Consider the following 26,246-nt stretch of genomic DNA (forward strand, 5'->3'; position numbering starts at 1 on the left):
GAAAGTATCTTTATAGAACAAAGCCCTTTTAGCCAGGTTTTTGCTCTTATTTTTTTTTCCCTCAAATATTGGCAATTCCAGGCCTATGTTATATATGAATGTTTTGATTCTGTCGTTTTAGGATTTGTTGAGAAAGAGATAAGAAAAGCTAATATCCCAATTATGGACACCGGTGAAAACCCAGAGGTGCCCTTCCCCCGGGACATGATTGACTTAGAGGTAAGCAATTCTAAGGAAGCCAGATATGTTTCTTTCTACTTAAATGCAGAAATTATTTTCCTCTGTGAGTGGAGAGTAGAGGAATTCTTACTGCCATTGTCCCCATTGTCTCTTGCTTGAGAGTTTCTTGTGGAGACTTATTATAGAGCACTGTCTTGAACAATATCACAGGCTACCAAATAAACATTTATCGCCTTATTGAAACCTTATTGGATTAATGTCAACTTACCTAGCAATTTATTTATTTATTACTTAGCAATTTATTTATCTCACAGACTAAATGAATAAGCAGTAGACTTTTTTTTTTTTTTTTAAGATTTTATTTATTTACTTGGTAGAGAGAGAACAAGCAGGGGGAGTGACAGGCAGAGGGAGAGGGAGAAGTAGGCTCCCTGCAAAGCAGAGGAAGCCGGATATGGGACTCGATCCCAGCCAAAAGCAGTTACTCAATCAACTGAGCCACCCAGGCACCCCAGCAGTAGACTTTTCCATATTTATTTTATCCATCCAAGTCCATATTTATTTTATCCATCCAAAGCAAAAAATTTTCATCAAGAAAATTGCCCTGGCAAAATCACATATTTGCTGGGTAGATATAAAATACGTTTGAACCATGAGGGTTGCAAGAATTCTGTGGGATGGATGAATTCATCTGTCTGTCAGAACAAGCATGTTGAGCTTAGTGTGAGTTAATAGTTTTTTTTTTTTTTTTCCCTGTAGGCCAATTTTGAGAAGATTGAAAATGAACTGAAGGAAATCAACACAAACCAGGAAGCTCTGAAGAGAAATTTCCTGGAACTGACTGAATTAAAATTTATACTTCGCAAAACTCAGCAGTTTTTTGATGAGGTCAGACTATTGTTTCTTTTAGTATTTGAGCAGCTGATATCACACCCACACAAGTGGGCCATGTTGTTATTCCAGAAATTATTTTAATTTGCTAGTTTGAAAGCAATACCATTTTTGCACCATTTTAGTTGAAGAAATATCAGATTATGTTCCATTTTTCATGCAGTACACAGCCAGTCATGGTTTTGTATATTTTTGCATTTTCTGCAGTTTTTCATCCTGAGATGGGGAAAGGAACCCTAAAGTAGTTGTATATACATAGTTGAAATTTTTACATTATATTTTAAGGTAAGTAAAGGGTAAGGTAAAAGTTAAAGCAATAAAAAACATTCGGTCCTACATGAAACTATAATGAAGTTTTAACCTCTGAACTTTTTATCATCAAGTTTTTATTTTTATTTTATTCTCTATGTTTGCTTATCAATCATGAGCACATTTGTAACTATCCACATAGCACATATCACATTTTAATTTTTCAAGAGTTTTTCTTTATGTTGTATGGAAATACTGGAAGGATGCCTGTTTTGAAGTTCCTGGATTTTCACAGAAACTCAATTGCAATACTTTATAGGGAAAAATGTAAATCAGTTCCTGCGTTAAAAATGTAGGTTTTTTAAAAGGAGGGATTCCTTCTAATTACGCCTGGAGAGGACTTTCAGCCAGGACTTGCTTTATTGGTGGCCCAAGATATTGGTATCTCTCTTTTTTATGGTCAGGTGTCTTGGCCACCAGATTAGTAATATCAGACACTTCAATTGTTGGTCCAGCCACTGTTCAGTGTGCCTTCCATAAAATTCTTCATTTCCTTTGCTCAACAACAATGACAAATTTGGCAAAGCTTTTTAAAAATAGAAGGCCCGTTTTAGTTAGCACATGATGTATTCTCTCTCTCTTTTTAAAGATTTTACTTAGTTATTTGAGAACGAGAGAGAGAGAGAGAGAGTGCGCACGAGCAGTGGGGAGAGGGAGAACCAGGCTCCCTGCTGAACAGGGAGCCCGATGTGGGACTCTATCCCAAGATCCTGGGATCATGACCTGAGCTGAAGGCAGAAGCTTAACCCACTGAGCCACCCAGCCGCCCCATGTGATCTATTCTCAGTTCTACTTTTAATATCTGTCTTTTAGGGAAAGACCAACTCTCCAGCCCTCTAGACTGGAGCACGGGCTCTGTAACCAGCAGCGTGAGCCTCACCCGGGAACTTGTCAGAATGCACATTACTAGTCCTCACTCCAGACTCAGGGAATCAGAAACTCTGTGGGTGGGGCCCAGCAATCTGTTTTCACAAGGTGACTCTGAGGCACACTAGTTTGTGAACCGCTGGGCTCCAGAAAGTCAGCTGAAGATGTGACACATTCCTCAGTAACTAAGAACTGATTCAGTGAAGCCACGCTAATTAAAAAAAAATCCACTGGGGCAAGGGAACAGGGAAAAGCTCAGATGAATTTAATTGCGTGATCATCCCAAGAATTAGAATCTGGCTATGTATCAAGAGAGTTTTGGTGTGAATATTCAGCTTGCTGACTGAGTGGAGAATTTTGAGACTGACAGAAACTTCTTTCACTAGTACTCAATACCTCATTGCATTAGAGGGTGTGGGACAGTGTGATGAACTCTTTCCAAGTGTTTCAGGTCTTTTGCAACAGGCATGGCCACTTTTGCCGGGTGGTTTTAATGAACAAATAATCTGGAATTCCAGTTGCTCACTACCTGAACTGTTACTGTATTTATATTCATTAACTCACTGAGCTTTAATGAGCACCTACTCTTCGTGAGTCACAAGATGAGTAAGACATGGTCCCTGTGCTCACAGAATGCATCGCTGAGTCATATCAGGAAACATGCCAGAACACAGTGCCTCCATATGCTCCCAGACCTGTGCTCTTCTAAAGGCGTCCAAGCTGCCCACAGGTCCCTTTTCAGCTGGCCTCAGAATCAAAGCTCAGGTACTTCGAGCATCATTTGGGGCTTAATTCTTTTGCCCTACCCCCTCTTCTTCCCCTTTTGATATAGTCTTAGTTTATTGCTGGGTTGTTGCTGAAATGTATGCAAATGTCTTTCATAACCTCCTGAGTTTAAGGAATGGAATAGGTTTCCTTGTCTAGTTCATTCTGAGAGAAAATCTGAATAAAGACTGACAAGTGGATTCCCCTATGGGCAATAGTTACTTGAATTGTTAATGTTATTAAAAACAAGATACTAAAAACTAAATAAGAGAAATCACTTAGAAACATGATGATTGCAGTTTTAAAATCGCACGTTCTGGATTTAGGAATTTTCTTTGTGATTAATAAATCTCAACATGAAACACCCGTGCTGAGAAGGCACTCTGGAAGTCTTCATGACCTTCATGCCCGATCCATATTGTGTTGTTTTCCCCCTTACTCACACAAAACATTTTTTGGAGGGGGGGGAGGGATTTAACTTTTTTTTTTTAAAGATATTTATTTATTTATTTGAGATAGAATGAGAGAGAGAGCGCGCACAAGCATGGGGAGCAGCAGGCAGAGGGAGAAGCAGAACTCCCTGCCGAGCAGGGAGCCTGATGCAGGGCTCGATCCCAGGACTCTGGGATCATGACCTGAGCGAAAGGCAGGTGCCCAACCGACTGAGCCCCTCAGGCACCCCAGGGTGGGGGGTGGGTAATAATCTTGAAGTACTTTTGAGCATGAGGCCTTAGCTGTGAGAGATTCTTTGGCTGCCTTTGTCATCAGTCTCTCTTGTTCCTAGCACCCTCACCACAGTCTGGGGAGTCTTCTGGCAACAGCTACGCTACCTTTCTTCGTGAGTGCAGAGTCCATGCCTTGCAGAGGCGTGTCACTAGCTCAGAGGCTCAGCCAGGTCCCTTTCAATGGCCCTTGCCCTACTGTTGCCAGACAGCAGCATCAGGTGTCACTGCCTTGACAGGAAATGAGACCTCACAGAGTAAGTGCATCTGTGCACGTGAGCGCACACTTTAAATAATGCGAAAGATAAACTTGGGACCCTCAAATCTCGGAAATGTAATTTTTCTCACAAGATTGTCTTCCATGCCTGAGATTATAATGTTTGCAAATGGCCTAAAACACGACCAGTTCAAACCCTTCCTTTTTTTATAAAATTTGGTGAACATGATCAGTAATTTATAATAATGAGTTACCAGAAAATGGCTAAATCAGGAAGTGGTTCTTTCCATCTTTAGGCATAGGGGTCATGATTGGCAAGATGTCTGGAAGGGGAAGAGTAAACATAAATTGGGCATTTTTATGATTTAAGATGATTACAAATTCAACTTAGCCATTTCTTATCCAGAGCATTTAAAATGACTTGTTAATGATTATCCTTTTCTCAGTCTTCTTGCTTATGAAGAACTGTAAGAGCTGGAGAACGTTCTCTGCATCTTTTACCATAAGCACCCTAACACATGAGAGTGTAAAGAAGACTGGAAAAGTAATGGTTAATGGCATGCAGGTCTCCCTGCCTTCCTTTCCTTCTGAGTCTTCCATCCATCTGCTTTTCTTTACTTTTCTTTCCCATCTGCCATCTCCTCTGGGGCTTGGGTGAATACCTTCAGTGATGAAATGTGGTTTCTCTCGCAGAGTAGCTGGAAATAAAAGTGTTTGCTCTCGTTAATTCATGCAGCTTGAACCGGACGTGCTATGGACAGGACTCCGCTGAGGTTCTGCCACTTCCTCTTTCAGGGCATGGTTTTCGTGTTGTGACTGGGGGAAAGGTGAACTGGAGAGCATAGCAAGTAATTCAGACAGTGGCAGTGTTGTTATTGTTATTAGGGAACCCAGAATAGGATTTAGATACCCCACGATGCAGTTTTAGAGATCATCTTAAAGGCCCCCAGTGAGCAGTTCTGGTCCTCCTAGTTCCCCATGAGGCACAATTATTTTATTTTAAAATGTTTGACTTTCCTCTCTAAGGTTTAGGATTCTTTTTTTTTTTTAAGATTTTATTTATTTGATAGGGAGAAAGAGATCACAAGTAGGCAGAGAGGCAGGCAGAGAGAGAGGGGGAAATAGGCTCCCTGCTGAGCAGAGAGCCCCATGCAGGGCTCGATCCTAGGACCCTGAGATCATGACCTGAGCCAAAGGCAGAACCTTAACCTGCTGAGCCACTCAGGCACCCCATAAGATTTAGGATTCTTAAGTAGCAAGTAGTGAAGTTATTAATTAGAATATTATTGCAAGTTTCCATTTAATTTGAACTCTGCTGAGGATTGTGTACGCCCACAGAGTCCCAGAGTGGGAGTAGATGATCGGGTAGTCTGGTTTTGCCGCTCCAGCAGTTGTCCCCTGTACAGCACATAGGCTTGCGCTGTGCCTGATCTTTTAGATTTACTAAAACCAGGTCTTATGAACCGTGGCAGGAAGTAGGCAGTCTTGCGGGTAGTAGTCAGTTTCACTGGTTTTTGCGAAGGGACATCCCTAGAACAAGTTGAAATGAGGTAGTCATCTAGATCCTTAAAATGAGTTACCCGTGGCTTGCAATCAACTGATCTGATATTAAGTAGAAACAAAAAAGCTAAACTTCCATTTCATAGGAAATGGAAACCTGTTGCCCCCATTATCTCATCTTAAACTTTTTCAACATCTGAGGACAGTATCTATCTGCCCTCTGATGTACTCAGTGCCTGCCCTTTTCTTTTTTTTCTTTTTTTTTGGGGGGGGGTCAGGGAGTGAAAAGTGGGTTGAATGTTGATCCTGCATCAACTTTAAGAATTCACTTCCCCCAAAATTTCTTTCTTTTTTTTTAGGCTTTCAGCTTTATCATTTGGTTTATATCTGCAGGTTATACTCAATCCTAAAGTCCTCCCCCCCACCCCTTGGCTTTACCTTTATGGTCCTGTCACTTAACAGGTGAGATTCCCTTGTGACATTTTTTAAGGTTTTTTGTTTTGTTTTGTTTTTCTAAGATTTTATTCATTCATTTGGCACAGGGAGACACAGCGAGAGAGGGAACACAAGCAGGGGGAGTGGGAGAGGGAGAAGCAGCTCCCCCACCCCCCCACCCCCATCAAGCAGGGAGCCTGATGTAGGGATCCATCCCAGGATCCTGGGACATGACCTGAGCCGAAAGGAGGCACTTAACAATTGAGCCGCATGGGCGCCCCATCCCGTGACATTTTTTGATCACAGGGTTAACAAGAAGGGAGTTGAATTGATGTGTGGAATAAAAATGATAGAGAAAAATTCTCCTAATTTTTTTGTTTAGTTTAGCTTTTGAAAAGGAAGATTATTCTTGCTGATTTCTAGTCTTTGGTCAAGCAAGCAGTATGTGGATATTAAAGTCGGGGAGATCAAGTGATAGAGATGTTGATTGGCCTTTATTTTTTAGAGCAGCTTCTCCTTTCTGATAAGAATAAAAGGTGGTAGGATGCGTTGGGTAGAAAGCATCTAGGAAGTATAGATCTCCATCTGAGAAGGTCCCTCTCCTTCATTTCATTGTATAAACTGTCATGGTGGAAATCGTTTTAAATCTGAACAATTAAACTAGCATACATGCTCTCTATTGGCTTATTATCGGTTACATTCTCTTCACTTGATTAAGATTATTGGCTTCCACTTTGTTCTCAGTGACACTTAAGCTATATAACCTAACATCACCTTTTTAATATTAGATTCCCAGTCAGAAAGTAGGCCACTCAGAGAGGTTTTCACTTTTCCTTCCTTTTGTTGGCACAGTGGAGGCCTAGGCCTGCCCATCTACTGTGCTGCTTCTCCTTGTGGAGAAAGAAATACTCTTTTTTATTTTTTTTTAATATGATTTTTAAAAAAGATTTTATTTATTTATTTGTCAGAGAGAAAGAATGAGAGCGCGCACAAGCAGGCAGAGAGAGAAGCAGGCTCCCTGCCGAGCAAGGAGCCTGATATGAGACTTCATCCCAGGACCCTGGAATCATGACCTGAGCCAAAGGCAGCGGCTTAACCTACTGAGCCATCCAGGCGTCCCAAGAAATACTCTTTAAATCCCATGGCTTGGGGCATTTTATACGGTGGCCATGTTGGAAGCTCTCATGTTCTGAATTTTGAAGAACATGGAAACCCAGACATGTGGAAATGCTCCTTCCACCTTTCTCCTGATCACACTGTGCTCGGGACAGTGGCTGTGCCTTGCTTTCTTCCTTGGAAAGAGAGTCTCCATCTTTCACATTCCCACCTAGGGAAAATTCTAGTCTGTAGCTGCCTGGAAATTTGATGTTGCGAGTATCTTCAGAGTTGCTTTGGTTTTGCTAAAAACAGAGAAATATTTCAGCTTCCATCCATATGCACACATATTTCCTGATACTTTCTTGGCTCATTCAGGGAAACACAGAAAAAAATGGTTTCCACCAAATGACAGATTTATACATTGTCACCATTATTTAATGTTTTTTCCCCTTTATTCCTTGTTTCAAAAACCATTTCCCCAGAGGCTTTACTGGGGCAGTTAAGCTTTCTTTTCCTCTTTTTTCTTCCCTTATTCTTTTTGTGGGTATGTCGTCTCTTTTGGTGGTTTTTTTCTTTTCCTCTTTATTTTCTGAACTTATCTCCTGGTTCCTCGTTCCCTGCATGCCACTAACTATTTTCATTAGATATTAATTGATTTGTGAATTCAGGCTGAATTGCATCATCAGCAGATGGCGGATCCAGACTTGTTGGAAGAGTCCTCGTCCCTCCTGGAGCCAAGTGAGATGGGAAGAGGCACACCTTTAAGACTTGGGTAAGTCATGCTTCAACCCTCCATAACTCGGGGTCACATTCATTTTTGCTGTCAAAAGAGTAGTGAGGCTGGGCCTTCACTTGTTTCCAGGATGCGTTCTCTTCTGAGCTTCTTGAGACGTGTTCCTATGTCACTTTGGGTTCAGTTCCTGAACTGTTCCATCAACCCTCTCCTGGTTCTGGGAAGACGACTTTGGGAGTCCTTTTGACATAACATTGCATAGCTGTGTGTTGGTCATGTTTGAGCCTCTCCCCTCACTTCCCTTCTTTGTCTTAAAGCCTTCCAACCCATGGCGTGGAGTAGAGTTCCCCATCTGGCTCTTCTCCCCACAGCTTCGTGGCTGGTGTGATTAACCGGGAGCGCATCCCTACTTTTGAGCGCATGCTTTGGCGGGTGTGCCGGGGGAATGTGTTCCTGCGACAGGCTGAAATCGAGAACCCCCTGGAGGATCCTGTGACTGTAAGACAAGGAAATTGTATCCCGTGGCGTAGGTCTTGTAAAAGGGAGCTCAGAACAGTAACCCTGCATGGTACCTCCTGAGTCTGACCCTTCCACAGAGGAGCCCTTATGTTTCCCCTGCCCCGATCTGCGAATAGGAAGTATTGCTCTTTTCTTCTTAACTTCTGTCCCGTATGTGCCGATGATGTGTACTGACAGATGCATAGACATTTCGAGCCTCACCTGTGTCAGTATTATTTGGACTATAAGTATATTTTCTCCCCTTATTTTAAACTTCAGCTTTCTATACTTTCTGTTACTTATCAGAGGCCAAAAGAAAATTAATTAACTTTCTATGAAAATTCAGAGTATGACATCTGGTTCCAAGTTCGGTAATATCAATGTGTAAGGAGAGGAGAGAGTTCCTTCTCAACTATGACCTTCATAAGTTGATGAAAGTTTTACTTGGTAAGGTGTTTTGTCTACTTGTTTGTTGGGAGATTTAGAAACTTAGTTTAAAACTAATACTTTGTGCCAGATCAGAGGATCTTCCCTACCTAGTGCTTTGCAAAGTAGGAATGGCTGAACATCTTGGCATTTGACATAATGGGGCAGAGCTCTTAACAGCAACGTACACCAAGTGTGGTGAATCCTGATTTCAAAGTTCCCAAGCAAGGAAGGTGAAATGTTCTGCAAAAAAATTTAACTTTACTTTTGTATTGGTATTATTTGGAAGCCTGGGCTTTGTTTTTCTGTTGAAAGTTATCCTTTGGATTTTCTTAAATGAGTATCCTTTGCTCCATGAAGAGAGATGGGATTGTGAGACTTCTCAGAGTGAGTGGGTGATGCAGCTGAAATGGTCTGAGCACCTGAGGCTTTTATCCTTTTATCCTCCTGAACAGGAGAGTGGTGACACTCAGGGTGCAGGGAGCTCCCAGAGGACAGAGCTGGGCAGACTCCCCGCAGGCTGTCCTCGCATTGTGGAGACATTGCAGTCTGTAGTGACTCCTAATGTGGAGCTGTTCTCGGGAATATTCGGACAAGTTTCTGGGCAAGAGAAACATTATTTTATCAACAAGTTGAGGAAAGGGGTCTGGATAGCTACAGCAGAGCGGCTACACAAGTCACGTGGTCCAGCTTATTTTCCATCCTGGAGAACTTAGGGATTGAAGACTCTTTGCCTCATTTTCTTCACTCCTCATCTCCTTTTATCCTTCTAAAGTCTGTTTGTTTTTTATTATAAGAACGCTAGGAATATGAGAAAATACAGGCAACCAGAGACAATACTGGTTAACACCCGTTATGCTTAATTTTCTGATCTTGCCCTGCAGTCCTTATGTCAGACTCCACATGTGAACTTGGTATTTGGAGTAGATGGCCTTCCTCCCTGGCCCTTAGATCAAACTTAGCATGAAGCATGAGATTCTATATCAGCATTTTTCCCAAACCCTCACCTCCTTATCGTTCCTCAGTCCCCTTTATCTAGGAACTTCTAAGCGTGGAACAAACAGGAATGGCTTCCTTTCCTCTCCTCCCTCCTTACTCAGGCATTGTAAGGTCTGAAGTTGAGTTAGTAAAAAGGGCTATATGGTGCTACAAGGAGAATCATCTTAGCATCTGTATTTCTCATGGTTGAGTTTAAAAACAAATATAGAAGGTTTTTTTTTGTGTGAGTGGGAGACCCCAGGGCAAATGTTCTTGTAACAGAGCTTAAACAGTGCAGGGTTGCCATGTCCTTCAAGGACTCCCGTTGTTCCTGTAGCACCAAGTAGGGTATTTAAGAAATTTTCTTCCAGGCCAGAAATCTGACTTCTTTGTTTTGGGTTTGGGGCCCAGGGTGACTACGTGCACAAGTCTGTATTCATCATCTTCTTCCAAGGCGATCAGCTGAAAAACAGAGTCAAGAAAATCTGTGAAGGGTAAGAGAAAGGTGCCTCCCAGAGGGTGCAGCCAGGCTGCCTATTAAGCCATGGAATATAGAAGAGTGAAATAATAACCCTTTTAGTCTCCTTTGACACAGCGCAAATATCTTTTAATTATATTAGGACTATTTTAAACAATTAGAAATGACCTAAGTTCGTTTTTAAAAGTCCTGTCAAAACCACAATTTCCTTTCTTTGGAAAAATGTATTTAGGACTCATGGTTTACAAATGCTACATTGTTTTGGGACAATGGGTTGTAAGCCCAGCAGTGTGCTATAGGCCCTACACCCTCACACTTTTCTGAAATTCTAGCCGTGGGGTCGCTTTTCCCTGCCACTTTTTTCTAATAATTTACAATATGATGTGCACTACTGAGTTTTTAAAACTTTAACAGAATTCAGTAGCTGCAGAGAATGTAAGGGTAGTTCAGATGTTCTTGCTCTATCTATAGGACACTTAGATTTTATTAATGATCCGTGCGCCAGTCTGAGCTAATCCTGTTTTGGTCCTTCTGGTACGTTGAGACTGCTTTCTGAGGTTATTTAAATTGGACAGGTTAAGAAACTTAAGTTTTCGGGGCGCCTGGGTGGCTCAGTGGGTTAAAGCCTCTGCCTACAGCCCAGGTTATGATCCCAGGATGCTGGGATCGAGCCTCACTTTGGGCTCTCTGCTCAGTGGAGAGCCTGTTTCCCCATCTCTCTGCCTGCCTCTCTGTCTACTTGTGATCTCTGCTGTCAAATAAATAAATAAAATCTTAAAAAAAAAAAAAAAGAAGGAAAGAAAGAAACTTCGTTTTTCATCAGGCTGTGTCTATATGTTCCAGGTTCCGGGCCTCACTCTATCCCTGTCCTGAGACACCACAGGAGAGGAAGGAAATGGCTTCTGGAGTTAATACCAGGATTGACGATCTCCAAATGGTACCAGAGGGCTGGAGGGAATTCGTGTGTGTGTGAAATACTATAATCGAAGACCATTCTCTTTCCTTGAAATACTGTTTATGAGACACCTATAGCAGCCAGGATGCCAAAAACAGAAGTGTCCGTGGGTGACTTGTGCTGTTGGGCGCTGGGGAAAAGTTGCAGGGAATGACTGCTAAAAATAGCATGACAGTGTTAATCATCCTCAAACATGACAGGAATGCTATACCTCCAAAATTGTCATTGCTTTGAGTATTCAGTTTCCCTCCTTATGAGTCTGAGGTATTTTTTATGAGGTAAAAAAAAAGCATACTTAGATGAGAAAAAAATATCAAGCAATACAGAAATACACATAAAGTCAGTTCCTCCGTCTCTCACACTCTCTCTCCCTCCAGAGGCAGCTGTTTTTAACAACTTGGTGTATAACTCTGGTTACCTCAGATCTTAACCACACGGTCTAGCCAGAGAGGCCTACCGTAAGTCTTGTACCCCAAAAGAAACTGACATCACCAGTGTGGTTTATACACTCCATGGTTAGCATGAGGTCCTAAGGTTGGAGTCATGATTGAGGCATCCATGGAGGGAAAGCATGGCCAGTTGGAGCTTTGTTCCTGGTTGAAAGGATGTGATGATTGTCCTCTTGAAGCATTAGAACACACAGCAGTCCCTGCTCCCTCTTCTTTGTGCTTTTGCCTTCTGCGATCTCAGTTACCCACAGTCGACTGCGGGTCTGAAACATGATCCTGCCCCTGATGATGTCAGAAGGCTAGTAGCAGCCTTTCTCCTCACTCCATCCCCTCACCTAGGCATTGTGTCCTCTCACATTCTCACAAGAAGGGTGAGTATGGTACAATAAGATATTGAGAGAGAGAGACCACATTCACATGACTTTTATTATAACATATTGTTATAATTATTCTGTTCTATTATTAATGTTGTTAATCTCTTACTGTGCGTAATTTTTTAAAATTAAACTTCGTCATAGGTATGTGTGTGTAGAACAAAATGTACTATAAATAGGTAGTATTAACGGTTTCAGGCACCCACTGGGGATCTTGCTTGGGTGGTGTCCCCTACAGATAGGGGCCCACTGTACTTAATATCAAAGACCGTTCTTTCCAGCAGGGGCAGAATTGTCAGAGGTATGTTCTAACTCCCATTTCAACTCCCTTTGTCATCTTTCCCTCCAGCTCCCATTGTCTGTGACCCACCAACAACCTATTCCCATTTCCTTTGAGATACACTTAACCTGTTTAACCAAGGGAAGAGAGTTTTTTAGACCTGCTGGCAGGTGATAGGCCAGTTAGTACATTCTGGGTTCTGGAGCTATCTTATCCCCTCCTTGACTTATGCATAGGTTTTTAAAAGCATGGGCAATATGCAGAATTTGATCTTTGAAATACCCAGCTGTATGAACTGGAACTTTATTTTTTTAAAAGATTTTATTTATTTATTTGAGAGAGAGAGTGAGAGAGAGAGAGCATGAGAGGGGGGAGGGTCAGAGGGAGAAGCAGGCTCCCGCTGATCAGGTAGCCCCATGTGGGACTCATTCCTGGGACTCCAAGATCATGCTTGAGCCAAAGAAAGTCACCCAACCACTGAGCCACCCAGGCACCCTGAACTGAAAGTTTAAAAAGAAGTAGAGGGTGGGGCACCTCGGCTCAGGTCATGATCTCAGGGTTCTGGGATCGAGTCCCGCATTGGGCTCTCCGCTCAGCGGGGAGCCTGCTTCCCTTCCTCTCTCTCTGCCTGCCTCTCTGCCTACTTGTGATCTCTGTCTGTCAAATAAATAAATAAAAATCTAAAAAAAAAAAAAAAAGGAATTGAGGGGCACCTAGTTGGCTCAGTTGGTAGAGCATGCAATTCTTGATCTTGGGACTGTGAGTTGGAGCTCGATGTTGTGTATGGAGATTACTTAAAAATAAAATCTTAAAAAAAAAATTAAATAAATGTGGGTGTGGGAGATGGGGAAAGAGAAAAGCAGGTAGGGCAATGCTTACAAGTTTATCCAGCATCCTTCCTGAAGTTTGAATAGTAGTTGTAAAATTGGCAACAGCCAGAAGGTGTGAAAATGACTTTGTTCCTTCTCAAGTGATAGAAGAGTTTCTCTAGCATGTGTGTTTTTTATGGAAGTCACCACCTGTTGCCCTTCAGAAAGCAGTTACTACTTTTTTCTGAATTGACTTGATGAACCAGGTGTGATGGAGCCTTGTGCATTTTTTTTAAAAGATTTTATTTATTTGACAGAGATCACAAGCAGGGAGAGAGAGAGAGGAGGAAGCAGGCTTCCCACTGAGCACAGAGCCCAATGTGGGGCTTGATCCCAGGACTCTGGGATCATGACCTGAGCCAAAAGGAGAGGCTTTAACTCATTGAGCCACCCAGGCACCCCAGCCTTGTGCATTTTAAAGAAATGTGGAGATTTAAGGTCAATTTTCATGCAGAAGTGTGAGTGGTAGGTTGCTCGCCCTTTGGCTTAGCCCCTCTCTTGCTGTTGAAATGGTAAATGGTGATAAACAAGGCAGTAGAATGTTAAGTATCCCTGCTCCTGAGGGCAATGTGTACTGGTTTCCAAAGGATCACCGCTGAAATGTCTTTTTCCCCCCAAGAAGCCTGACAGAAAGATAAAGACTTATCTGCCCCACGATAACAGTGGTATGTGGCAGTCTAAATCTCTTCTAAGGGCTTGAGTCCTTCTGACCCCACAGTGTCTCCTGTCCCTTGTTCCCTGGCATGGAGTCTCTCTTGGCATAGGCGGGCAGTGGCATTCAGCCCTGCCTCTTTCCCATCATTCCCCGGTGCTGGCTTATGTTCAGTGCATTCTGCAGATTACTGTTTTTAAGTGTGGATTTTGTCCAGTCCCAGCCCTATGATGCTGACGTCTTTGAGTCTGAGTTACAGACTGTACATGGAAAGTCATTGCTCTTTAATGATCAGATAAGCTGTGGAGTTGGGGGGAAGATAAATAGAGAGGAACTAAAAACTATCTCTTCAGGTTTCTTTTCAGCTTGAAGCCGAATGAAAATGAATATTAGTAACTAAAATTCTAATTCCTTATAATCCCCCCGGAAAAAAAGCCATTGTAGTCAGAAGAAGAATAAATCCCTAGTAGTCCTTCTCAGAAAGCTGTGCCTCTTTGCCATTCATATGCTGAGACCTAAGCCTGGTGTAGAAGGATCTCTCCTTGCTGCTTTATCTCCCATAAGGTTCTCAATCAAACAGAGGATCACCGCCAGAGGGTCCTACAGGCAGCTGCTAAGAACATCCGAGTCTGGTTCATCAAGGTACGGAAGATGAAGGCCATATACCACACCCTGAACCTGTGCAACATCGATGTGACCCAGAAGTGCCTGATCGCAGAGGTCTGGTGCCCCGTTACCGACCTCGACTCCATCCAGTTTGCGCTCAGAAGGGGCACGGTGAGTCCCCCACAGCTGGCAGTGCAGCTGGGAGGAGCAGTTCCCATCCACACTAACATTAATTGATGACATTTTATGGCATTTTTACTTTCAGAGTTCTTGGGTAGACTCATCTTGTACTCCTCTTGCCTCCTAACAATACATTTTGTATAACCTTGTTTTCCAGATGTGGAAACTGCAGTTCAAAAAAATGAAATGACTGGGCTCCTGGGTAGCTCAGTCCTCAGTCGGTTGAGTGTCTGACTCGATTTCAGCTCAAGTCATGATCTCACAGGGCTGTGAGATCCAGCCCCACATCGGGCTCCACACTGAGCGTGGAGTCTGCTTGGGATTCTCTCTCTCCCCCTCCCCCACTCATGTACACGCACACTCTCTCGCTCTCAAAATTAATATATAAATATTAAAATATATTTTTTTAAAAGATGAAATGACTTGGTTATATACTCATGCTTCTTCAGAATAGCTCCTGACCAGAATGTCAGTTTCTTTACCCATTCTCTTTGCCCCTCAGACTGGTTCCTTTTTTTTTTTTAAGATTTTATTTACCTGACGGAGAGGGAAGGGAGAGCACAAGCAGCAGGGGGTAGGAAGGGGCAGAGGAAGAGGGAGAAGCAGATCCCACTGAGCAGGGAGCCCAGTACAGGGTCATCAATACCAGGACTCTGAGATCATGACCTGAGCCAAAGACAGCTGCTTAACCAACTGAGCCACCCAGGCGCTCCCATCAGGCTGCTCTGAGAGATAACCCTGGCAGTCCTGTCTAGTAGTTAGAGTTCGAGAAGATAATGCTGCTTTCTCCATTAAAAGGCAGAGCAACAATACTCTTAACGGTGCTTTCTCCATAAAAGGGCAGAACAACGATACTCTTAGAAAGGCACGTGAGAATGTCTCCAGACAAGGAAGTTCCATGTTTTCTTTGGTTGCACATTTTAGAATTGACTTTTCTCACATAAGGATATTCTTTGCAACACTTAATTTAAATCTTTCACTGTAGATTTTATACCTAGCTCGTATTTTTCCAAAGACTGGGCAAGATGGAGACACAGTTTACATAAAGTAAAAAACACCTATTTTATATGTGTAGTTTGATGAGTTTTGATAAATACATACGATCTAATTTTGATATATGTGTTTACTGTTTCCCAGGAACACAGTGGTTCCACTGTGCCCTCTATTCTGAACAGGATGCAAACAAATCAGACGCCCCCAACCTATAACAAAACAAACAAGTTCACGTATGGCTTTCAGAACATAGTAGATGCTTACGGAATTGGAACTTACCGGGAGATAAATCCAGGTAAAAAAGCTTGAATCTTCTCCCTCTAGAGGTTTTATTTGTTTGTTTGTTTGTTTCTTCTAATGCCTCCCTTCAAATGTTCCTGAGGAACTGGTGTAAAACTAACAATGTTGTCAAGACTTCAGCCCTGGCGGAATTCCTGTAAAGAGGTGCCCATTTTGACACAGGGAGGGAAGTTTATTACTGGGCAGCTCTCCTTTGAGACATGGTTTTATAGGAGTGGGCTCAGGGGATTGGATTCTTTTGTGTGCCCTCACAACTATGAAACACCTGGCTTTCTCTGCACACCATTTGTAGGAAGTGCTTTAAGCAAAAAGTTTTTTCTGAGATTTCTGATATTTTTAAAAAATGGCTTCCCTATTCCAGGTTAGACAGAGAAAACATAGCAGTTATCGACCATTTTAGACACAAAGCAGATTTCACAAAGCAAAAACAGGAGAGTAATTATTAAGTCACAAGTCTGAGAATTTGTTTTTAGCTAAAGTCTGCAGGACTGGCTTTTCTCTGGGCTCTGGGCTTCCTCCCACTTACCTGGGAACTTTATTCAGCTGAGAAATGGTTGCTGCACAAGAGAAGAAAGCTTGCCTGTCAAAGGAGCAGCGTTCTGGTGTTAGAGAAAGGGAATCAAAGAACAAACCACACTGTTGCCAGGGCTAGGGACAGAACTTTCACTTCCTGTGTTCTTTGTTTAAAAATGCTAATGGTCTCCCAGATCCCATCAGAGCTGCTTTGTGAGGACGTGGGGATCCTGCCATGGAAGGTTTTCTCTGGGAGTCCATCTGACCAATAGCTAGAGAATAGGTTCCCTTATACTGATCTTAGTGTATGAGGAAGAATGTGATCTGCTGCTGATGGTCGTGGTTTTCTGTACTTTGCTTTTTTCCTCTGGTTTCTTTATAGCTCCATATACCATCATCACTTTTCCTTTCCTGTTTGCTGTGATGTTTGGGGACTTTGGCCATGGTATTTTGATGACCCTTTTTGCTGTATGGATGGTATTGAGGGAGAGCCGGATCCTCTCTCAGAAGAATGAGAATGAGGTAATGTTTGCTCCATCTGCATTGGACTGAACTTTGTCATCTCTCCAGCATTCATTATAAAATTATGATCTGGGAGTCTTTTATCCATGAATTTACAGAGAAGTTACAGAGACTGTTACAGGAGTAGAGAAGTTATATTTATTTTAACTCTAAAGTGGTCATGTGTTGTGAAAGTAATTTCTTGTTAGCATTGTATTTGGCTTTTACTCTAAGCTCTCTGACCCGAGGTGGGTGGGGTAGATTAGTGTGAGAAGGGTCATATATTCTCCGTAACATTGTCACAACATGAGCCATGAGGAATACATTTCATTGACTTCTTTCTTCTGGTTCCCAGATGTTTAGCACCGTCTTCAGTGGCCGGTACATTATCCTGTTGATGGGCGTGTTTTCCATCTACACTGGCCTCATCTACAATGATTGCTTTTCCAAGTCTCTTAATATCTTCGGGTCATCCTGGAGCGTACGGCCAATGTTCACTTTATATAATTGGACGTAAGTTGCAAAGAAGCTAAAAGTAAAAGTTCATTCCCTTTCTGTTCAGCTCTGATTATCCAGACAAGAGGTAAACTTATACCTCTTTAAGAGGTGGCTGACAGCGTCTCTGTTTAGGAAGAATGCAGTGTCCCCTCTTATTTATGCCCCAGCCAAGCAAGTGTTTGTGATTCCTTCATCAGTATCAAGAAACTGAGTGCCTGGGGTGCCTGGGTGGCCCAGTCAGTTAAGCATCTGACTGTTGTAATCAATCAGTCTTGATCTTGGGGTTGTGAATTCAAGCCCTATATTGGGCTCCACACTGGGTGTGGAGCCTACTTATGATGCTTAGCCAAATGAGCCACCCAGGCAGCCCTAAGTGTGGAGCCTACTTAAAAAAAAAAAAGAAGAAGAAAAGAAAGAAACTGAGACTATAAATTTAGGCACATTGTTTCTTCTTGTAAATTAAAAGCAGAGTCCCCAAATTCCTTACTTAGTTGTGTAGGTGTGTTATTTCTGATCCCTTCTTATTCTCAGATGCTAGTCGCTCCTCTTTTATTGAAGAGAGAAGACAGCTGTAGTAGTTTCTTTTAGGATCAGTTTTGGACCCCAGCAGTTTCCCTCTCTTGATAAAAATAAATGGAACTTTTCTCCTGACGTGATAGGGAGGAGACACTCCGTGGGAACCCTGTTCTGCAGTTGAACCCATCCGTCCCTGGAGTTTTTGGTGGACCATACCCTTTTGGCATCGATCCAGTAAGAACACTTCTTTCCTTTTGGCTAATACCAAATTTTTAAAAAAAAAATTATTGGTTTATTTACTTACTTGAGAGAGAGAGTATGCATGTGTGTGGGGGAAGGACAGAGGGGCTGAAAGAGGAAGAGGGAAAGCATCCCAGGCTGACTCCTTGCTGAGCACAGAGCCCGTTCCAGGGCTTGATCCCATGATGCTGAGATCATGACCCAAGTCAAAACCAAGAGTTTTGCCCAGCGCCCAACCAACTGAGCCACCCAGGTGCCCCTAACACCAGATTTTTAAACTGTAACCCAGAAGTGAGAGAATTAAATTGAAGATAGTTAATTTGGTTTTCAGCTGAAGTATTTTTGGAAAGCCTTTGTGTAGCGGTCTAGAGTACTTCCAAACCATAAGAAACCCAAATGCCTTGGGGAGCCAAATAATTTTCCCTGCACTATTTATTTCAGAGGTGTGTGATAATTTTGACCCTGGGAAGATTGACTTTTAAGACTCCTTCCCAGTTTATTTCTGTTTAACTTAGTTTGGCTTTTATTTTTAGCAGATGTTTTAACAAACAGAAGCAGTTCTTTCTATGGATTTTTAGATTTCCATTTTTATCCTTACATACTTACAGAAACTTTTCCCAGAATTAAAAAAAAAAAAAAAAATGGCAAATAAAGTATGATCAAATCTTTTGTATTGTCTGCTTAAAGGGGGATGGAGGGAGGAATTTAAGAATGAGCATTAGACAAGAAGGAGTACAGAATTCCAGAGGAAAAACAGGTCATTATGGGACAGAAAGATCAAGGTTTCTTTAAAAAATGGGCATGAATTTGGCCTTTAAAAAATATTTCAGAGGCGCCTGGGTGGCTCGGTTGGTTAAGCATCTGCCTTCAACTCAGGTCAGAATCCCAGGGTCCTGGAATCAAGTCCCACATTAGGCTTCCTGCTTATTCCTGAGTCTGCACTTCATCCTGAAGAAGACACTGGGTGTGCGGGGTAGGTTTGGGCACAGGGAAGTGCCTGCATCGGAGGCATTGGTTCAGGAAACATAATCTGATGGTCAAGTAGAGGCAGAACTGTGGAAAATATTGCAGATGTCCAGGCCCAGGTGACAAAGCTTAAGGCAACTGATATTTAAAAATGGATATAGATGAAACTCCCCCAGAAGACAGACCGGAAGAACAGGTGAATGACAAGCTTATGGATCCCACAGGACAATAAAACTCCAGCACCAGGGGAAGAGACTATTTGAGCTCCAGGTGTTTCCTCACAACCGTTTGTCCTTCAGACTAACTTTTTACATTTCTTTTATTTTTTCTTTGTTTCTTCCTCTCTCTCTCTCTCTTTTTTTTTTTTTTTTTTTGCCTTTTTCCTGTTTCAAATAGATTCTTATTTTCCAAATAAAATTTTTAAAAATAAAAATAGATGGAAAGACAGCACCATGGGGATATGATCAGCAAAACAATGACTGTGGGAACATCTACAAAATAAATGTCCCAGCTTCTTCAAATATTTTGTAAGGAATAAAAAAGGAGAGTAGAGGGAGAATTTATAGATTAGATATTTAAGAGCTGTGTCAGTGTAGAGACCTAATCTGGACTCTACTTTGAATAAATGAATTTCTTTTTCTTTTAATTGAACCATAGGGTGCCTGGGTGGCTCAGTCAGTTAAGCATCTGCCTTCATTCAGCTCAGGTCATGATCCCAGAGTCCTGGGATCAACCCCTGCATTGGGCTCCCTGCTCAGCAGGGAGTCTCCTTGTCTCTCTCCCTCTGCCTCTGCCTCTCTCCCTAGCTTGTGCTATCCTTCTCTCTCTTTCTCTCTCTCTCTCAAATAAATAAAATCTTTTTAAAAATAAATAAATAAATAATTGGGGCACAGTCGAGGAATTTTAAATACTGACTGTATGTTTCATGATATTAAAGAGTCATTGTTAATGCTTTGGGAGTGATAACAGTATTGTGGTCATGTTTTAAAAAAAATTAGTCCTTGGGGCGCCTGGGTAGCTCAGTGGGTTAAAGCCTCTGCCTTCGGCTCAGGTCGTGATCCCAGAGTCCTGGGATCGAACCCCGCATCGGGCTCTCTGCTTAGCGGGGAGCCTGCTTCCTCCTCTCTCTCTCTCTCTCTCTCTCACTCTGCCTGCCTCTCTGCCTAATTGTGATCTCTGTCAAATAAATAAATAAAATCTTTAAAAAAAAAAAAAAATTAGTCCTTGCCTAAAAAAGGTGGGGTGTGGTGCCTGGGTGGCTCAGGCAGTTAACCATCTGATCTTGATTTCAGCTCAGATCATGACCTCAGGGTCATGAGAGTGGGCCCCATGTCCATCCTGGGTGTGAGCCTGCTTAAGATTCTCTCTCTTGGGCACCTGGGTGGCTCAATGGGTTAAAGCCTCTGCCTTCAGCTCAGGTCATGATTTCAGGGTTCTGGGATCGAGCCCTGCATCGGGCTCTCTGCTCCGCAGGGAGCCTGCTTCCTCCTCTCTCTCTGCCTGCGTCTCTGCCTAGTTGTGATTTCTCTCTGTCAAATAAATAAAATATTAAAAAAAAAAAAAAAAGATTCTCTCTCTTGGGGTGCATGGGTGGCTCAGTGGGTTAAGCCTCTGCCTTCAGCTCAGGTCATGATCTCAGGGTCCTGAGATTGAGCCCTGCGTTGGGCTCCCTGCTGAGCAGGGAGCCTTCTTCACACTCTCTCTCTGTCTGCCTCTCTGCCTCCTTGTGATCTCTCTCTCTGTCAAATAAATAAATAAAAATATTTAAAAAAAAATAAGATTCTCTCTCTTGGGTACCTGGGTGGCTCAGTCAGTTAAGCATCTGCCTTTGGCTCATGTTGTGATCCTGGGGTCCTAGGATCAAGTCCTGCATCCGTCCCCCTACTCAGCAGGGAGTCTGCTTCTGCCTCTGCCTCTGCCCTCCCTCCTGCTTATACACTCTCTCACACTCTCTCTCTCTCTCAAATAAATAAAGTCTTAAAAAAAAAAAGATTCTTTCTCTCTCTTCCTCTCTTTCAGTCCTTCTCCCCACTTCTTCTCCTCTTCCCCAGCAGGCAGGCTCTCTCTTTCTTGAAACAAAACAAACAAAAAAAAGAGTCAAATATTTACTGGTAAAATGATATGATATCTGGACTTTGCTTCCAAATAATATGGAGATAGAGAGTAGGTTGTCTGTATGATAAAATAAGATTGACCTTGAGTCAACAGGTAATTGTGCATCTGGGTCATAGGTAAATGTGAGTTTGTTATACTGTCCTCTCTACTTAAGTCTGTGTTTAGAATTTTCTATAAGTTAAAAAAAAAAAGGCTTTAAAAAGTAGGTGAATAGGAGCACCTGGCTCGCTCAGCTGGTGGAGCATGCAACTCTTGATCTCAGGGTCATGAGTTCTAGCCCCACATTGGGCGTAGAGCTTACTGTTTGTTTTGTTTTTTTTGTAGAGTTTACTTTTAAAGAAAAAGAAATAGGTGAATAATATCCTATTCACGAACTCTGTAATGCCTTTTTGTTTCCTTGTGTTGTGACAGATCTGGAACATTGCTACCAATAAACTGACCTTTCTCAACTCCTTTAAAATGAAGACGTCTGTTATCCTAGGCATCACCCACATGATGTTTGGAGTCACCTTGAGCCTCTTCAACCATACGTGAGTTGCTGTATTTATGTCACAAGAACACGCATAGCTTAGATAATGCTTTTGCATAAAGAAATAATGGTTTATTTGGGGAGGGATTAGTAACTCAGAACCCCATTCTGTGTTAAAGAAGTGCTTTTATAAAAATCTCATATTCTTTTTTTTTCTTTTAAAGATTTTGTTTATTTATTTGACACAGACAGAGATCCCAAGTAGGCAGAGAGGCAGGTAGAGAGAGAAGGGGGAAGCAGGCTCCCTGCTGAGCAGAGAGCCTGATGCGGGGCTTGATGCCAGGACCCTGAGATCATGACCTGAGCCAAAGGCAGAGGCTTAACCCACTGAGCCACCCAGGTGCCCCCTAAAAATCTCATATTCTTAAATGAGGCCTAATATTAGTCCCTTAACAATTCATAACTGCAGTAAAGATCTTTGAAAAACCTTATGTCATTTTCATCAAAATGAGTGAGTTACTTTTTTTCTTTTAAGGGTAACTCATTTAAAATTATGAACTGTGGTCCCAGAATGTACTATATTTTCTAGTCTCTTTCTCATGGGAAAAGATTACTGGGGTTGGTACCAAGATATTCAAGGTCCAAGAGTTTGGAAGTCACGGTTAATCCTTCTTGTTTCTGTTGGCCTCCTGTGCTTCTGGCTGTTGCTTCTTTAAGTGATAAAGACAGAATTGAGGGAGCTGTAGGTAGGAAATCTACCAAGTACTCCATTTCGTGTAGGGGTCACCCTGGGTCTGTTCACCTTTAAAGTAAGCTCTGCCAATGTGGGACCCGAATACACAACCCCGAGATCAAGAGGCACATGCTCCACCGACCGAGCCAGCCAGGCACCCCCCTGAGTCCGTTGACCTTTAACATTTTTTCTCTCTCTTCCTTTCTAGCTATTTCAAGAAGCCCCTGAATATCTACTTTGGATTTATTCCTGAAATAATCTTCATGACCTCTTTGTTTGGCTACTTGGTTATCCTCATATTTTACAAGTGGACAGCCTATAATGCTAATACATCTGAGAAAGCGCCGAGCCTTCTGATCCATTTCATAAACATGTTTCTCTTCTCCTACGGGGACTCTAGTAATTCGATGCTGTATTCCGGACAGGTGCGTCAACCCAGAGGTGGACTGTCTTAGGTGGTTCCCTAGATCAGGAAGCCAAATATTTCTGTGACTCTGGCAAAGCCTTTAAGAATATCTTTCTGTGGTTTTAGTTTTCAACCCATATATCCAGACCTAAATTCAGCCCATCCTCCTTAGCTTTGGAGGACCTATTATAATTCCTGTATCCACAAAGGGCAGAATTTATAACTCTCATCCTATGAGACAATTCCTGGGCTTTGCCACAACATCATCTAATTATTTTGAGAAGCTAGATAGTGTTATCCTTAGATCAGTAAGAAAGTACTATTTGGGGGAAATTTGTGCTGGAGTTGGAAACTGCGTGTTTGACTAATGTGATGTGCCTTGTCCTTACTTTGTAGAAAGGAATTCAGTGTTTCCTGGTAGTGGTTGCACTACTGTGTGTGCCTTGGATGCTACTGTTTAAACCACTGGTCCTTCGCCATCAATATTTGAGGAAGAAGCATTTGGTGGGTGTATTTTTACTGCTGAAAGTTACTAGATTTTTTTTCCCCCCTTGAGATCAAGGCAATTCCTCATCAGATATAATGAATTGTGCATAAGTCTGTTTGATCTTAAAATGTGTCATATCCCAGCATGAGCACTGGACCTGCTGAAAACCACATGTATTTGCTGTTCGAACATCTGGATTCAGCTTTGTGTAGCTCAGGTAGAGAAAACAAGTCATGGGTCTTTACCTTTCCTGGCCATGCTTTGCTCATGCCGTGCTCAGCACAGTCCAGGTCTGGGCCTGCCTAGATGCAGCGTCAGCCAGATCAGGGCTGCAAGAGGTGCAGGGAGGTGAATCCACTCATGTGGTTTGCCTGGGCAACCACAGGGCTGACGCTGAGACATTTTCTTCTAAAATGACACCGTGATACTTTCACCAACCAAGACATCCGGAAAAAACATTTGGTTTAAAAAACACAGATTTTTTTTTTTTTTCTTTTTAGAAAGGAGCACATATACTTGTGTTTACTTAATGTATGTGTGCCTATGAATTCTATACACACACACTCCAGTTGCCAGATTTTCATTTCTGCCTATGCAATAATGCTTACTTATTACACTACTAGTAAAGCCCAAAAGATCTTATTGCATGACTCTCAAACGGCTGTTAGATTATTATTCCTGTTGGAGAGCAGCTGAGTTACAAGACCCTCCTTCTCCCTTTTCTGACCATCTTCATCCTTCCATGTACCCTCCATTCGTCTCCCCCCTCACTCCCTCCCTCTTTTTTTCTTTCCCCCTTCCTCTTCTCTTCCATTCACTATCAGGAAGGGCAGCCTGTGGAGGCCCCAGTCAGCCCAACCCCGAGCCAGCAGGGACTAGAGGCAGCAGCGGCTGCAACAGTGAGTGAATTAAAACTGACAAACCATCACATTTTGTGTAAAGAGGTGGCAAACAGTGCAGCAGAATTCTTTTCAGTTACGCTGAGAGCGCGGGACACGTGTGCTCTTGGGAAGTACGTCCTTGTTACTCATTGAGATGATGACAGAAAAGATATCCACCTCTTATGAATAGATTCTAATATCATCTTTACCACTGGTCTACTAAGTTAAGTTTCTATTAAAAACTGTAAGTACAGTCATGTCTATGGAAGCAAAGTGACTGTTGTACCCTCTCAGAATCCCATCATCTTAACCCAAGATGGCAGCTCTTGGACTCATCCACTTTTCATGTCTGTCTTTTGTAACCATGTATTAGATGATTTTTCAGCATGGAGCGAGAACTGTGATTCTTGAATTAATTTCCCTGCTCTTTAAACTTCTGGTTTGGAGGGATGCGTGGACCTTTGGTCCATTTTAGCCATGACTTTCTCTCCTGCCAGTGGGACCTTATACATGTCTGCTCTTTTGTGAGAGACTCAGAAGCCCTCCTGCCCTCAGCTGCTCCAGAGACCTCCAGTCTGCGTGGGTCTCTGTGCCCTCTGCATCTGATGCAGTAAGCAAAGTCATCTGTCTGGATCTTTCCTTCTTTAAATATCGACTCATAATTCAGCAACAGCACTTCAAATGTTAAACATTTCAATATTTGTCCTTAATGATATCTCTTAACAAAACTCTTTTAATGCGCTGATACCAACTTAGCCCAGTCAATTCCAGGTAACTGGTAAGATTTTTAAAATATCACCAGCAGTGATCACACATGTTGCTGGTGTGATCTAGTGACAGACATCATACTCCTTTAAAAAAAAAAATGAAATATTTAGATGGGGAACCATTTCCTTCATTAGGTGTTTCTGATCATTTTAAACTTAGATACTTGCCATAATCATCCTTCTAGAACGAGTCTAAAAGGGCTGACATTTTGGATCAGAAGATCATTAAATGTTGCCACTTGAAATTATGTTCAAACAGAGACTTACTCTCTCCTTTCCTATGAGAATTTTTTTTTAAAAGCCCACAAAGCACATACTATCCATTTATCAACATTCTTTCCCAGTGCTCTTCTTTTTTGCTAGTCTTAGCATATTTATGATGTGCTTCTGAGGCATCCATCTTGATGCTCTTAACTCTGGTATCCCCTTTCTGTGACACTCTCCAAATTAAATGTCCCCAGTCTGGAAAGCTGCACATTCATGGGGTCTTCTTCACCTCACTGGTTCTTTAGCAAAATATCTGGCTCCGGAGAGCAGCCTGAAGGCATCAGGACGGTCATTTTACAACAAGGACCCTGGATTCTTGACCCTAAGGGCTGAGAATACAATCATTGATCTGTGTTTCTTCTGTTCTATGTCCTCTTGGTTGTCTGTAAGCGGTGTGTCACAGTTTACTTTTTTCTTTTCTTTTTTTTTTTTGCTGATGTATATGTCTCATCCCCTCTTCCTAAAACTCTCATGTCCTGTGTCCTGAAGAGATACTTGTTGGTGTTTGCCTGGGGAGATGGTTTACCTGTCTGGCCCTCACTTTGCTGGTTGGGGAAAGCTTCAGAAATGACCTTCTGTTTTGGGAGCCTTAAAGCCTAAAGGCTTCCTGGACCCTGTAACCCTTGTCAGGGTACTCTGGGGTCCTCTCCTGTCCCCAGTCCACCTGCTGAGGGTTGTTGGGTATAAGGTGCGTGACCTGGAGGTGCCCAGGGTCTTAGGGCTTCCTGAATCTGACTACACATCAGAATCACCTGGTAAACTTTAAATTTGTTTGTTTCTTAGGGTATTAAAACAAAAGAAGTAATAAAGATGGTTCCTGATTCCATGGCCTAGACAATCCCCTATTGACATTAAAAAGTAAAATTAGGCGGCACCTGGGTGGCTCAGTAGGTTAAGCGTCTGGCTCTTTATCTCAGCTCAGGTCTTAATCTCAGGGTTTTGAGTTCAAGCCCCACGTTGGGGCTACTAAAGCCCGACTAAAACCAAAACACAAAAAAAGTAAAATTAAAGCAATAGTTTAGAGAATGCAAATAGTACAGAAAGAGAAAGTCTCCCTCTCCCCAGACCCCTTCTGCTCAAAGGCAGGGGAGTTTTGCTTCCAAATTTTTTCTGCATATTTCTATTATCCATT

At 42.3% G+C, this 26,246-nt stretch overlaps 1 protein-coding gene across 5 annotated transcripts in view; it reads left to right on the forward strand.

Annotated features, from left to right (window-relative positions):
• ATP6V0A1 (ATPase H+ transporting V0 subunit a1) overlaps positions 1–26,246 on the forward strand; it is a 61,074-nt gene that overhangs the window by 19,173 nt on the left and 15,655 nt on the right. For 3 of the 5 annotated variants that reach the window (XM_045986530.1, XM_045986531.1, XM_045986535.1), the window contains exons 4-17: positions 122–219; positions 940–1,068; positions 7,653–7,756; positions 8,089–8,215; positions 10,031–10,113; positions 10,941–11,034; positions 14,241–14,453; positions 15,600–15,750; positions 16,651–16,790; positions 17,125–17,282; positions 17,927–18,017; positions 21,516–21,634; positions 22,515–22,731; positions 23,109–23,216. In XM_045986530.1, coding sequence (XP_045842486.1) covers positions 122–219; positions 940–1,068; positions 7,653–7,756; positions 8,089–8,215; positions 10,031–10,113; positions 10,941–11,034; positions 14,241–14,453; positions 15,600–15,750; positions 16,651–16,790; positions 17,125–17,282; positions 17,927–18,017; positions 21,516–21,634; positions 22,515–22,731; positions 23,109–23,216 — 1,832 coding nt within the window. The remainder of the gene's footprint in view (positions 1–121; positions 220–939; positions 1,069–7,652; positions 7,757–8,088; positions 8,216–10,030; positions 10,114–10,940; positions 11,035–14,240; positions 14,454–15,599; positions 15,751–16,650; positions 16,791–17,124; positions 17,283–17,926; positions 18,018–21,515; positions 21,635–22,514; positions 22,732–23,108; positions 23,217–26,246) is intronic. The other 2 variants (XM_045986533.1, XM_045986534.1) reach the window with 1 other exon arrangement.

This window comes from Meles meles, chromosome 18 (genome assembly GCF_922984935.1).
Source record: "Meles meles chromosome 18, mMelMel3.1 paternal haplotype, whole genome shotgun sequence".
Taxonomy (NCBI): domain Eukaryota; kingdom Metazoa; phylum Chordata; class Mammalia; order Carnivora; family Mustelidae; genus Meles; species Meles meles.